General features: G+C 45.6%; 1 protein-coding gene across 2 annotated transcripts in view; it reads left to right on the top strand.

Moving 5' to 3' along the window:
- LOC120046491 (inositol polyphosphate-5-phosphatase A-like) overlaps positions 1 to 14,583 on the top strand; it is a 197,177-nt gene that overhangs the window by 124,567 nt on the left and 58,027 nt on the right. For both annotated transcript variants that reach the window (XM_038991773.1, XM_038991772.1), the window contains exons 7-9: positions 4,427 to 4,479; positions 5,365 to 5,484; positions 12,782 to 12,866. In XM_038991773.1, the coding sequence (XP_038847701.1) occupies positions 4,427 to 4,479; positions 5,365 to 5,484; positions 12,782 to 12,866 (258 nt within the window). The remainder of the gene's footprint in view (positions 1 to 4,426; positions 4,480 to 5,364; positions 5,485 to 12,781; positions 12,867 to 14,583) is intronic.

The raw sequence follows: 14,583 nt of genomic DNA, 5'->3' as shown, positions 1-14,583 counted from the left end.
GAATAAGAAGGAACTGGACAAAATAACAGGCACATTTATTTTGACAAATCGATGTGATGGATTTGGCGAGCTGTCATTTCTTGTTGTTTCGTCAAACCTTTCAACTTGCCCAAGTATGTATGTATGTATGTATGTATGTATGTATGCATGTATGCATGTATGTATGTATTTTTTTTGTTTGGTGCTGTAATGAATGCTTCCCCCCCAAAATGCCATCATAAGGATTTGTAATTTGCTTATATAAATAAAGTACACCACCGAGACCTTAAGGTCCCCTTCCCATTGGACGGAAGTGATCATTGTCCATATAAGTTTGTATTTCTTGTTCTCTAACACATCTGCTCATAAAAGCATTGGTTGTGGACTACAGTCAGACACCCTTTCAGTACCCTTTTGTAAACTCTTATATTATGGTTATGCGGCAGCCGTGGAATTCCAGTTTTCATGGCAAGCCACCGTCCCTTTAAATGGGAAAGTGGTATTGTTTCTGTCCATGGTCCAGAGACAATCCAAGACTTAGATGCTAGGATCCATTTTGAGAGAAATAGGTGGGCTAGAAAATCCAGCTAGATTTGTCCCATTGGCTACCTAACCCTTTCCCCTTTCCCAAGCCCCTGTACGTTTCCCAAGCCCCTGTATCGAGCACGTTGTTTATCTTTCCAGTCCTGTAAAACCCACCCTAGTCCTAAAGACCCCTCTTTCTTATTTGATGGGATCCCCGTCTGAGTGGGGATGGGGGTCTCGGCCTCGGCTGAGATATAGGAAAGGTCAACAAATCCATTTTTAAAAGACTGGGGAGATGGGAGTGTGTGTGCCACCGTGACAAGCGTGACATTTGATAGTGGAACTGAAAACTTCCAATGGACACAAGTGGGGAGTTTATGGTGCCGCTTCCTGTAACGGGGAATCCATTTGATGGCACCATAGCCCGCTCTCCACTACTCGCCTCTCCGTCCCGTGTCGGCTGGGAGCCTGCCTGTCATGGCTGACCCACTCTACAGCCGTTCATCACTGTCACAGTCTGGGGACCCATCACTGGCCATGGAAGGTCAGCCTCAATACTTTACTGCCTTCACCCTCAGCCTGTGTCACCCCCCCCCCCCCCCCCCCCGGCTTTTCAACTTGTCTTACCTAGAGCAATAGGGCATGTACATTTTAATCACTCGGACCCAGGTGATTTCCTGGCCCTGTAACACATACTGTAGGCATTTAGGCAGACATTACACTCTTGTATTTGATTGGGTACATGGCAGTTGGTTGTCACTCTGTCTGTGAATTTCCCAGGCCCTTGTGACAACACTGTGTGTTGATGAATGGAGGGGTATGCGTGCAGCGTGACGTGGGGCGTGTGTGTGTGCGTGGTGCCATAGCCAAACAAGGTGACAAGGGTCAATCAGTCATAGGAGGAGGAAACGGGGCAATCTGAGGTTGCACGACAGGAAGTGATGGATTTAAATGTTATGATTGTAGTTAATGGCTCTTTAAATTACATTTTAGATGAAATGTATTTCGCGCTGCGTTAAGAGTGCAGGTTTGGAGCCCACCCTCTCCTCGCCTCCTCACTCCCCTTCCTCCTATTCCTCCTCTTCCTCATCCTCTCTTTATTAAAGTCATTACAATGTTGTCACATATATCACACGTCACATATATACAGTAAACATGAATCTCCCTCAGGAAGTTGGGTTAATATATGATGCATAAAACCCTCTTCTTACCACCTAAATGTCACAATGTGATTACTGAATCAATATCCTTGAAACATCTGTGTTTGTTTTGTTGAAGCTAGAAGTACTTCCTCATGTATTTTATTTTCGACGACAACATCGTGTAAACTATTCGTTATATTATTTGTCTTTTAAAATGATCACAAAAATATTTGAGTGCAATGCGTTCACGGAAAAACGATTTCTCAAACACACATGTGCGCGCACGCACACACAATATTGGACAGTGGGGTATAATTGGGCCCATACATTCTGCCAGGCGGTATAGATTAATTCAAGTATGCTAATGTAATTCAATTTGATACAGTTAATCTTGTACTAATGCAGATTGAAGGATGTGAGATGCAATCAAATACCTCTCAGGCCTTTAAATTTGCATCTAAGTTTTTAAATAAAATGAGTCAATTTGTAATTATGTGACCTGGGCCATAATTAGTTTATTCATCACCACGGTTAACTCCCCATTAGGATGCTCAGAAAGCCCCTGGATTATTTATTTATTTATGCGTTCAAAATTAGGACGGTTGCAGCGTCAATTTTTCTCTCGTTCAATAACGAGCTTCGTGGTAAATCATATGCTGTGCGAGAGCTGGGACTCCTGACCGGGTAATTCACTCAGTTAGTAGCACTATGGGGTGAGGCTATAGGAGGTTGACCAGGTGGCTTTAGGTCAGGCCACTAGAACACTTTGGAAGTGATACTGTTTTCCCATTGTCATGACAGTGCTGGTCCTCTTGTAGCTTAGTTGGTAGAGCATGGTGCTTGCAACCACGGTATAGTGGACTAAATTCCCGTGACCACCCATACATAAACAATGTATGCACGCACGACTAAGTCGCTTAGGATCAAAGTGTCTGCTAAATGGCTTATGTTATATATTATGAGGCTCAGGTTAGACAAGTACAGTGGGGCAAAAAAGTATTTAGTCAGCCACCAATTGTGCAAGTTCTCCCACTTAAAAAGATGAGAGAGGCCTGTAAAGGTACACTTCAGCTATGACAGACAAAATGAGAAAAAGAAATTCAGAAAATCACATTGTAGGATTTTTTATGAATTTATTTGCAAATTATGGTAGAAAATAAGTATTTGGTCACCTACAAACAAGCAAGATTTCTGGCTCTCACAGACCTGTAACTTCTTCTTTAAGAGGCTCCTCTGTCCTCCACTCGTTACCTGTATTAATGGCACCTGTTTGAACTTGTTATCAGTATAAAAGACACCTGTCCACAACCTCAAACAGTCACACTCCAAACTCCACTATGGCCAAGACCAAAGAGCTGTCAAAGGACACCAGAAACAAAATTGTAGACCTGCACCAGGCTGGGAAGACTGAATCTGCAATAGGTAAGCAGCTTGGTTTGAAGAAATCAACTGTGGGAGCAATTATTAGGAAATGGAAGACATACAAGACCACTGATAATCTCCCTCGATCTGGGGCTCCACGCAAGATCTCACCCCGTGGGGTCAAAATGATCACAAGAACGGTGAGCAAAAATCCCAGAACCACACGGGGGGACCTAGTGAATGACCTGCAGAGAGCTGGGACCAAAGTAACAAAGCCTACCATCAGTAACACACTACGCCGCCAGGGACTCAAATCCTGCAGTGCCAGACGTGTCCCCCTGCTTAAGCCAGTACATGTCCAGGCCCGTCTGAAGTTTGCTAGAGAGCATTTGGATGATCCAGAAGAAGATTGGGAGAATGTCATATGGTCAGATGAAACCAAAATAGAACTTTTTGGTAAAAACTCAACTCGTCGTGTTTGGAGGACAAAGAATGCTGAGTTGCATCCAAAGAACACAACTGTGAAGCATGGGGGTGGAAACATCATGCTTTGGGGCTGTTTTTCTGCAAAGGGACCAGGACGACTGATCCGTGTAAAGGACAGAATGAACGGGGCCATGTATCGTGAGATTTTGAGTGAAAACCTCCTTCCATCAGCAAGGGCATTGAAGATGAAACGTGGCTGGGTCTTTCAGCATGACAATGATCCCAAACACACCGCCCGGGAAACAAAGGAGTGGCTTCGTAAGACGCATTTCAAGGTCCTGGAGTGGCCTAGCCAGTCTCCAGATCTCAACCCCATAGAAAATCTTTGGAGGGAGTTGAAAGTCCGTGTTGCCCAGCAACAACCCCAAAACATCACTGCTCTAGAGGAGATCTGCATGGAGGAATGGGCCAAAATACCAGCAACAGTGTGTGAAAACCTTGTGAAGACTTACAGAAAACTTTTGACCTCTGTCATTGCCAACAAAGGGTATATAACAAAGTATTGAGAAACTTTTGTTATTGACCAAACACTTATTTTCCACCATAATTTGCTAATAAATTCATTAAAAATCCTACAATGTGATTTTCTGGATATTTTTTTTCTCATTTTGTCTGTCATAGTTGAAGTGTACCTATGATGAATTACAGGCCTCTCTCATCTTTTTAAGTGGGAGAACTTGCACAATTGGTGGCTGACTAAATACTTTTTTGCCCCACTGTATGTAAATACAGGGAAAATTGATATGCTGTATAGTAATGATTAGAATCATACTGAAATGGAAAAACTCTCAGAAGAGAGTTTGTCTTTGCGTTGTTATAGCCCACACTGGCTATGTATGCCAGTTGAGATTGTTGGTGCACTGCAGTAAGTTTCAATTCCATGCTATCAATGCTAACGTTCAGTCTGCATGTGTATCCTCCCTATGTTGCAGTGCAAGTGGTCCAGAAAAGGCTTTATCAGGACTCGATGGGCTCTGGCTGACTGGTGAGTTTCTAGCACATCTAATGCTACATCTCACGCTACACTTAGGATCAAATTGAATATCAGCTTTTCATCCAGGTGCATTTCAGCGTCACGTCCAGCTGTGACTACCTGTAAAGCCTAGCAGTATCACTCGCAGTACCTGTCACGTTGGCTTTACCCCTCTATCCATAGGGTATATCCCATGGGGCTTTGCAGGTCCGTTCTTCATAGACAGAGGTAGAGTCAGTCTTCCCTAGAGAGAGAGACTTCGCTCCCTCTCCCAACCGACAGCGAGCTAGGAACGGACCAGGATTGGATTAGGCATAATCGCGTTAGTCAGCAGTTGCATATGACAGATGACAGAAAACATTACATACAATTGAACCTGTGCGAGATGAATAGAAACGTTTGGGGAGGGATGGATGGCGGACGCAGGGGTGGGGGGGGTCGTAATCTAATAGAAGGATGACATGAGAACAAAAGGGCTGAAACGGTAACATTCTAAATGAGGCAGGCATGACTCGAGACAGGCACTTGGAGGAAGAGACAGAGAGAGAGAGGGACCAAGGATGACCGAGAGGGACAAGGGTGAGGGAGACATTTTGCGTATTTATTTAGAAGTTTGTCAACAGCATAAGCGTCTTGGGGTGAGACGTTCTGAGAAAAACAGTTACAGAGATTGATATAGTAGATCAATGAGACGGGCTTAGCAACAGTAGCACTACCAGGAGGAAAGTGGACATGTCAGTCTGCCTGTGGTGCAGCGAGACAAATTCATCTCACTGCTCCATTCACACAACCATACCAGTGGTCCACAGGCCAAGAGGTCAGTCATGTAGTTCAGGGGTCTCAAACTGAAATTACCTGGTGTCCAACTAACATAAGTCTCTCTCTGTCCCCTCCCAGTGCTTTTGACCTGGTCAACATCCACTTGTTCCACGATGCCTCCAACATACTGGCCTGGGAGAAGAGCCCCTCAGTCTACTCCGGGACGAGACAGAAGGCCCTGGGCTTCGTCTTAGATAGGTGACTGGCACGCTCCTCCTTATTCTCGCCATCTCATCTCTGCAACTATTTTCTCTGTCCCTTCTCCATCTAGCCTCTCACCGTTATTTCCATCTCTCCACCCACTACTCTTTCCATATCTCATCTCCCTATATTCTCTCCATCTCTTCTCTCCATCTTTCCTCTCAGTATCCTCTCCATCTCTGCGTTCCCCATTCTCTCCATATCGCCTCTCACCGTCCTCTCCGTCCCTCCTTTCCATTCGACCCCGAGCAACACGCTCACCTCTCTACCAGCAGAGAATCCTTCACCCTGCACCCAAAGACCCCACTAAGAAAACATGAGAGCCGTTCCCGCTAATGTGATTTATGTGACATTCTTTTTCAGTGGAGAGGGAGGATGTAGTGTTCTAGTGGCCCTTTGCTCTTTACCTGGTCATGCTAACACCAAATAAAAGCTACGTGGCAGCCCTGCATTACGTGACCCCCCCCCCCACCATTTGAAATGGAGTCTGAATGCACAGCGTCTTTCATCTCCTTTGAATAACTGCATGCATATGGCCGCCATGTATTATCAAGGGTTTTGACACCTCGTGAATTAGAGTTTTATGTAGTGTTTTATGTATTTCCAAGATAATATTTCCCCCCTCCTTCATGCTTTCGTTTTGATGAAAGAATGCTTTGCGTTTAATGGACAGGGAAGTGGGGGGTGTTTTGGGAAAATGGTTAGCTTTTAAAAATAAATAAAAATATGAACCATAATTTACCTGGATTTATGGGCATAATGAAGTGACTTGTTGCTTACATTGAGGGTTTTGACCGTATTTTCTACGCTTTCGTCATCTTCTTGAAGTTGATTTATTTGTAAAAGTCACCTCGTAAATACGGCTAAATGGCGCGTTTTCTGGTGGAGAGTGAATAGGACTGGGCTGGTGAGTGGCAGTTTCCACGCTCCCCTCTAAGTCCCCTTGTGCGCAGAAGGTATCCTTCACTGTTAATTCCTGGGACATATCATTAAAAGGTGACAATGGCAGGGGATTTTTGCCCTTTTTCGGGAGGAGTAACCTAAGGAGTTTGAGAGGTGTAGGCCTATGTATCCGACTAGGCTGGTATCCCATGCAGGGGGTGAAGGGGGGCATCGCGCCTCAATCGCTCACTTTGGGGAAACACTTGGGCACAGATCCGGCCTGCCTGAGAGTAAAAAAGCTGGCTGGGCTGGGGGGGGGGCACACAAAAGACCCTGGGCTCTGTTAGGGGCAGTGCATAATGGGCTGCTCCTTTCATTAGGAGCTGCTAACCTTTTGGCAGCCACCAGCGAACTCCATTCTCCTCGGCCGATCGGGGAGGACAATGTGCCCAGGCCGGCTTTGAATGAAGTGCCACCTCCAACAGTGTTCCCATTCAGCGGCCGGTTGGGAACCGTCATTTTGGCCATTGTCCTAACTCTGATTCCTACCCCAGAAAGAGAGCAGGAAAAGGGAGAGGGTGAATATCTATAGCCAAAGCCTCCTCTCTCCCCCTTCTCTCTCTTTCTGAGCTCTAATCTCTCATTGTGGGGAGGGGGTAAGGAGGGGAAGTGGACACCACCAGCTGAGATCCAGAGGGGCTGCTGGTGCAGGAGCCTGGTCAGCGAGACAGTCTAGGGAGCGAGCTCCGTGGCTGGGCCCAACCTCAGCCCCTTCCCTTATCTAGCGCCCGGCTAATAATGCAGCTTACGGCCCTTTGAGAACACATCTGATAAGCCCCTTCCTCTGTGGCCCTTTTAACTGCTAAGCAGTGTTTATTTCCAAAGCGCTTCAAGGCCTCCGGGGAACAATGCTGAGAAGGAACAGCGTTTAGCCAGCCAAACCTCTCCATTGAGTCACATCAAAAAAGCACTTCTCCGGTCTCTGGCTGATGTGTGGCCGGCAGCTTCATGAGAGAAGGGAAAGTCCTGTTTGAAATGTATACCCTCCTTGCCTGTTTTGAGATATGAGCCTCGAGCCTCAAACGGCATCTAAAGTTATTAACCCTTCATATTAATATTTCCCTTGACGCTTGGCATCATTGCTTCATTACATAAGACATTTGTTTTCGTGGCGCGCGGGAATATACAAAAATGCTATGTTCTTAATATCGGAAATATCCATTTGATATATGATCCTGAAATTGGTTTGGGAATTGTGTTTTTGATAAAAAACACTGCATTAGAACATTTTATCTGTAGATATCAGTGCTTCCTGATATCATTGATATATATGACTCTGTATCTAGTAAAATGCCCTCTAATTTGCTTAGTTTCGCCAAGGACTGGTGATGTAAGGAGTACACCGAGTCTGTGCTAATTCAGAATTCAGGGCTCTGGCCAAGAGGATGGGAAAGCAGGCTGCCAAGAACCATGTGAAATGATAGCTATGAGATAAAATCAACACAATTTTTTTCTTTAGCTAAAAATCTTTTGTTTATTGGAGTTGTGTTCCTTTTTATTCTCTCCCTTTGAGTGGCTGGTCCGGTTCAGGAGAGAACAGTTTTACATTACAACCGTGAAATCTTGGTATAAAGACCCCCTTTGTCCCCTGCCATTATTTTCACACAAATATAGTCCATTGTCACACAGCTGAAGTTAATTTGATCAACATTGGAGACATTTAACTGTTTTGTTCACTGAAAAGGCTCGTTTCATGCTCATTTTCGAGGCATTGAAAAGCAATGATTGGCAAAAAAATGATGTTGCCGTTAACAATTCAGGGCAATTAGTTTCCCAGGGGGAAGCAGTGGGCCCTACTGGCCACCATACAGCAATTCTTTGTGATTTTATGGACGGTCATCAGTCAACTGTCAGAGCATCTCAAAGAGCCCTCCAATCTAAATGTTTCCTTTAAGGCTTTTCCCAGAACAACAGGCTGAAAGAGAAGAGAAAGGAGAGCCTGTTTCCAGGCAATAGACATGTTCAGCTGGAAGAAGGACTGAATAATTGCAGAGAGATCCTCAATAAAAGCCGGATAAATTGATTAGACAGGGTAGTAGTAGTGTGGTGCGCGTACGCGTTTATACAAAATGGATAAATTAGTGTTTTAGTGGAGGTGTGGTGAATAATGTGATAGTAGAATATTATTTTTTTTTTAAGAGCATCTGATTGACTCAATGTGTGTGCTTATGCTTATTTGGGTTTGCATGCAAGCACCTGGTATGACCTGTGTGTTTGTGTGGCACAGGGAATACTGTGGTTGCTGCCTTATGTCATTCAGTAGTAGGGTTGAAACATTTCAGGAACTTTCAATACATTTTTCCCAAATCCCAGTTGGCGGATTACCTAAATATGGAGGGAATAAGCAGGAGCCAGAATTTTCCTCTCACCGGGATTTCTGCAAATCTACAGGAATTGATTGAAGGTTCCTGGAATTTTGCAACACAATTCATTAGAGACTGAAGGAGAGCATAGGCTTTAGGTGGCTAGTTGTGTTTAGGGGCTAGTGGACAGTGCTAGCTCAGCTAGGGACCAAATACAGTATAGCCCTTCATGGGGGTAGTGGTGTGGAGAGGGGTGTCAGTGTGTGACTGTGAACTGCCTCCTCACCCTGGGAGGCCTGGGGGCAGCAGGGGGTTAATTCCCCCCCAGTCAGTCTCTACTGTATAGAATCAGTTCATTAGCAAGTAGCCACCATTCACTATTAGCTCTGCAGCCATGGGGATTGAAGAACCGTAAATGAGTATAGTGTACTGTATATTGTCTACAACCATTTTACCTAGTTATGTATCTGCGGAATAGAGATCTGCCGAAATGAGTCGATATGACAGGTTCACAGGCTGTAAGATGTGGCTCCCATGCATGTTGGATTTGGCAGATGGGAGTTACTGCTGAGAAGAGGTTGGACAGGCTTGTATCGCCACCTATACCAGTCCACCCAACACCACCAGATCCAGTGGCTGACATCCTTCCTCCCTGGGTTTGTCTGCGTCCCTATTCGAAATGCTGTGGGATTTGACCAGTCATTGGGTTTGACGTTGTTGGGTTGGTTTATCCTCTAACCTCTGTGTGACCGTGACACCCCACAATCACCCTTTTGGCATGACTCAACTGGGAGAGCTGGGTAGGGTGGGAGAAGGGTTTCTGGGTGGGATGGGCGCTGGTAGCGGGTGGCCAACCCTAGGTGTCACAGGTCACATCAGGGTTCCTCCCCTAGCCCATTGAGCCAGACGTCAAGAAGCACATTCTTCACAATGTTGACATTCTCCAAAATTCTCAAAATCACACTCCCAATGGATGACTCTGCATTGGCTTTTGTAGTGTGCCGCTGAGTTGAATTTGAATGAATCATTCATTTTTGATAGGCTAACGTAACGTTACTTGATGAAGCTAGCAGTAACTGCTTTTGTCTTGAAGCTAAAAAGGCAATGAGTGTACGGAAGAGAAAATAAACCCTTTAATTGTCTGCACACGATTGTGAATTGTTGAATAGTGCAAGAGTGTAATATGGTTAAGACGAAAAGTTCCTTGCATAGTTGAACAGTTTTTTGTAAGCACGATTACTGGCTAGTGGATGTACTATAGGCTAACGTGACTGGGATATTTAAGCTGCAGTGCAAGAATGTCTGTTGTCAAGCCCACAAATTCTCTCTCGGCACATGACAGTCCGTTGCTAATGTAAACTGAAAAGTTTATGTACATATTATGTCAGTTGAAATCTCGTCGCGGTGCTTCTACTGCAACTCTCTTCAGTCTGAATAAGCCCTAAGCCATTTATGTGTGTGTGTGTGAGCTGTGAATGTGTCAGGAATGTGCTCCCTGTGCTTTGTGCGGCTCCGGTAGGGGGCCTGGGAGCAGAGTTGGGGGGCCATGTTATAAATTAGCGGCTGACCCTGTCTTTGTGTGGCACCAGGAAGGCCTGACTGATAGCCCCCCCCCCCCCCTCAGTGAGAACGGCCCCTGTAAAGAGCCTCTTTCAGAGGTGTCACCGTGCGATGAATTGGCCGGGGGGAAGCATGTTTATAGACTGTGTAAAGAAGTGCGTCTTTGTGTGGAAATATCGCTGACACTGTTACAGTTTGCTTGAATGAACTGTGATGACGCGACTAATGGGGCCCTCGCTGGGGGGCCTGCAGGGGGCCCTCAGGACCCCCCACCACAGCCCCATTCACACCCAGTCCGCTGTGGCTAATGTCAATTCTTAGGGACGCCATAAAGACCAAGCAAAAGTCAACTTTCACACCAGCGGGTCACCACAAGTGCTTTAGGAAATGACAATGTAAACAGAGCGTTACCTTCTGACCTGCGGCTGATACCTTAGCCCTACAGACAGAACATCCAGGGCTACGGCATTAGACATGGCTATTAGAGGGATGAAGCTTGGAACAGGCTTGCCCCAGCACTGGACCCTGGGGAAATGCACACGCTCTCCGGGGAGAGTGGCATGGTCTGAATCGTCCCTTTGTTTTCTCTCTTGTCCCTTTCGCCTCTCCTCGCTCTCTCTCTGCTCTCTCCCTCCACACTCACTCTCTCCTCTATTTTATCCCCCCCCCCGTCCCCTCCTCTCTTCACTCTCATTCTCCCCTCTCTCTGTTCTCCCTATCTCTCCTCTATGCAAATGTACTCCATTCACTTTTTGGAGTGAGCTCATTTCTTTTTTAAGAATAAAGCCACCTTAAAGCTATCTGTCTACAAATGTTCATAATGTTTCATGTCGGCAAGTCTCCGTTGTACGAGTTACATGCTGAGCATACACAGATAATATAATTATTTGAAAGGCAATACCATTATTTGAGTACTATTCTCATCGTCACTATAACCTTTTACTTTTATTAGGCCTATATTTATTTTTACAGAGAACTTGGTCCATTTAACCCCGGGACACTGTGAGTCGTGGAATGTGTTGAAGTGGCTGTTCCATTGGCCACTTGCACATTTACATTGGAGTCATTTAGCAGGTGCTCTCATCAAGAGTGACTTACATGAGCAATTAGGGTTAAGTGCCTTGCTCAAGGACACATTGGCAGATTTTTCACCTAGTCTGCTCTGGGATTTGAACCAGCGACCTTTTCGGTTGCTGGCCCAACACTCTTAACCACTAGGCTACCTGCCGCTAGGCTACAGCAAGTGTGAACTGTCCTTGTATTTGAATAGAGTGCTCTTCCAGTCCCCATGGCTGGGGAAGGTCAGTGATGACATCACCCAGTCTGTGTGTTACCCCCATCCCTTCCCCCCACCCCGAGCACCCATGACTGGTTGTCTGAGGTGCAGGTGTCTGCCAGTCTCCCCACAACAAGCAATCCCCCCCCTCCCCTCCCCTCCTCCTTAGAGAAACACTGGCTGGGCTGTGGTGATGCTTTACGACACAGGTCTGGAATGGACCCACCACAGAGTGCCTTCTCTTTTTATGGCCTCATAAATATATTGTTATCAGGGGGCCGGGAGAGAGTCCGCCCTCCGCCCGGCGATTTATCCCCCCCCCCCCCCCCCCCCCGATTAGCAAGGCGCTAGCGTTCTGAATCATTAATTACGCAAGTAGGCTAGCAGCGCTAACTCTGTCGTCTTAATTTCTTATCTCTCCCCTGTAAGAGGGAGCCTCTTTTTAAGTCAATGATTAGGTATAGGAAGTTAATTATACGTCGCTTAGGTGCGTTTTAAATGCGCTCGGATGCCAGTGCTGCTGTAGATCTGGAAGCGTTCCATGAACCTGGTATCTGGACTCCATGAATCCTCCCTACCTCACACAGTTCTATATATTGGATTGAATTAGATACTGTGGGTTACAGGATTTCTCTCCGTGTTACTGTTCAATGATCATGTCCCTATATTTATTTCACCTTTTATTCCATGGCTAGATGGTCAATGCATACTAGGTAGTATTCAAGTGTGGATATTGGGACAGAGTTCATGACTGCTTACATTCCATGCGAAGTATAGCAGCTTCCCGTAGAATGGAGATCATACTGTCCACACAGACTCAGTCTAATTTGCTCATACACTATTTGGAACAGCATGCTCAAGTCAGCTCAGTCACATTACTAGAACATCATTTGAAACTTTCACAGCTAATTTCACTTTATACTCGAGATGAACAATATTTGAAAGGCCCCGATTTTTACTCAAACCAATTCATGTTAACTGCTTTACAATTCTGTTTGGGATTTTGTCATGTTGAATATTATTCTCCACAGGGGTGAAACACTTCTGACCAATGTGTTTGTGCCACCAGGTGGTGCTGTGCACCTCATAAATGACATGACATGCCCTAAGGCAACCAACCACCAAGGCCCACCTGAGAGGCCCATCAACAGTATAGGCCTACTCCACTTGAAGCAATTCACTGTTGATGACAAATTGTTTTCATGTTTTTTAGGATCACTGACCAGAGGTTTGAAAAGGTGCCATATTTTGTCTTCGGAGACTTCAACTTCAGGTTGGATACAAGGCAGGTTGTTGAGGTAAGCACTGATGCATGCATTGCAAGCATATCAGTTACAGAGTCTACAATGGTGTGTGTGTGTGTGTGTGGGTTCATGAACATAGTTTGCCAGGGTTTACGGGGGACACCAAACACCAGCCCCTCACAGTTATAGCTCATTATCACCCCTCTACTGTGGCTGGCCCAGCTGTGTTTGCCAACCAACCCTCCATGTGCATTGTTAGGTTCCCCTCTCTATCTCTTCCTCCCTCTCTCCCTCCCCTTCTCTTGGTGCAAATGAGGCTACATTGGAGAGTCAGTGTAGAGTAGTCATTCAGCAATCCTCATCAGGAGATGGGGGGGTTTGGATAACAAGCCATAAAGTTCCACACAGACCGTGGAGCTCCATGATAACAGAGACTAGACACTTGTGGGGCAAACGCTGCTCTCACCACACAATGGCCCCTCAAATCAGTGGCTCTGTTCAAGGTGTGGGCATTGTTCATTTGGGAGAAGCCCCGCTCTCTCAAAAGGGAAGGGGAATAGGAGTGGGGAGGAGGGAGGTGGGTGGTTGTTGAATGGAGAGGTTTTGCTCAAATGGTTCAGGAAAGACTTCATCCTGTGAGGTAAAGTGAGAATGGCCTTTTGAGTGGGGAATGTGGTTTAACCATCCAACCACTAGGGGAGGAATTAAATAGAATACTTTATTGAGTGCAGCAACCAACTAGTCCTGTGCCAATGGGACTGGGAGAGGTCATATTGTCATTGAATGAGGATGTGGTTTCAAACTGCTGAGTTGTGCGTGTGACCATATGATGTACTGTATCTATCACATTGATATATTGCATTTTCTAATTGTCCGGTGGTACATTGGATTCCACAGAAGTAATTGGTGCACATTAGAGCTGCTGATCATGTGAGAATATTATAAGTTGCTTTGGAGATAATACAGTAAGCCAAGGTCCCAAGTCCACAGCAGCCACAGCCTGAGAGGGAGGAGGGAAGAGTAGATGCCTGAAGAATTATCAGAGAACACTGAGACTATTGAGAAAAAATTGTTGTGAATCAAAGTCACTCGACCCAACATCTAGTTTACCTCGATTGAGGAATAGGATGTGGTTAGCATGACTGTGGTCATGAAATACAGACAGCGGGCATTAGTTTGATATTACAGCTACTGCTGTGACATAGTCATTGTTTAAAAAATAAACAATGGAACCTTTATTTAACTAGGAAAGTCAGTTAAGAACAAATTCTTATTGACAATGACGGCCTACCCCAGCCAAACCCGGACGACGCTGGGCCGATTGGGAGTCCCGTAGGGTGTCGCACAATCACGTCCGGATGTGATACAGCCTGGATTTGAACCAGGGACTGTAGTGACGCCTCTTGCACTGAGATGCAGTGCCTTAGACCGCTGCACCACTCGGGAGCCCATTGTGACCATAGGTCCACACAAAAAGTGACGTTTTCAACGAAAATCACAAAAGTGGGGTACCGACACAATCCTTCCCCATTTGAAAGGAGTTTAGCCAAGTCTAAATTCAAGCATCAACGACACATGCGGTATACTTTTTTTATTGTAACTGTCCAAATGTTGTGATTTATGAATATTCATTACAATGAGCCGGTCCTCCTATAGTTCCTCCCACCAGCCTCCTCTGATTAATGTCATAAACCATGTTTCCATCTGACATTTTTATGCGAGGTAAAGTACGTTGGGTAAAAAAAACAACAGTCCTGATGGAAACAGCTAT

Source organism: Salvelinus namaycush, chromosome 4, assembly GCF_016432855.1.
Source record: "Salvelinus namaycush isolate Seneca chromosome 4, SaNama_1.0, whole genome shotgun sequence".
In the NCBI taxonomy this organism is placed as follows: Eukaryota; Metazoa; Chordata; class Actinopteri; order Salmoniformes; family Salmonidae; genus Salvelinus; species Salvelinus namaycush.
This window is presented reverse-complemented; position numbering and strand designations above follow the sequence as displayed.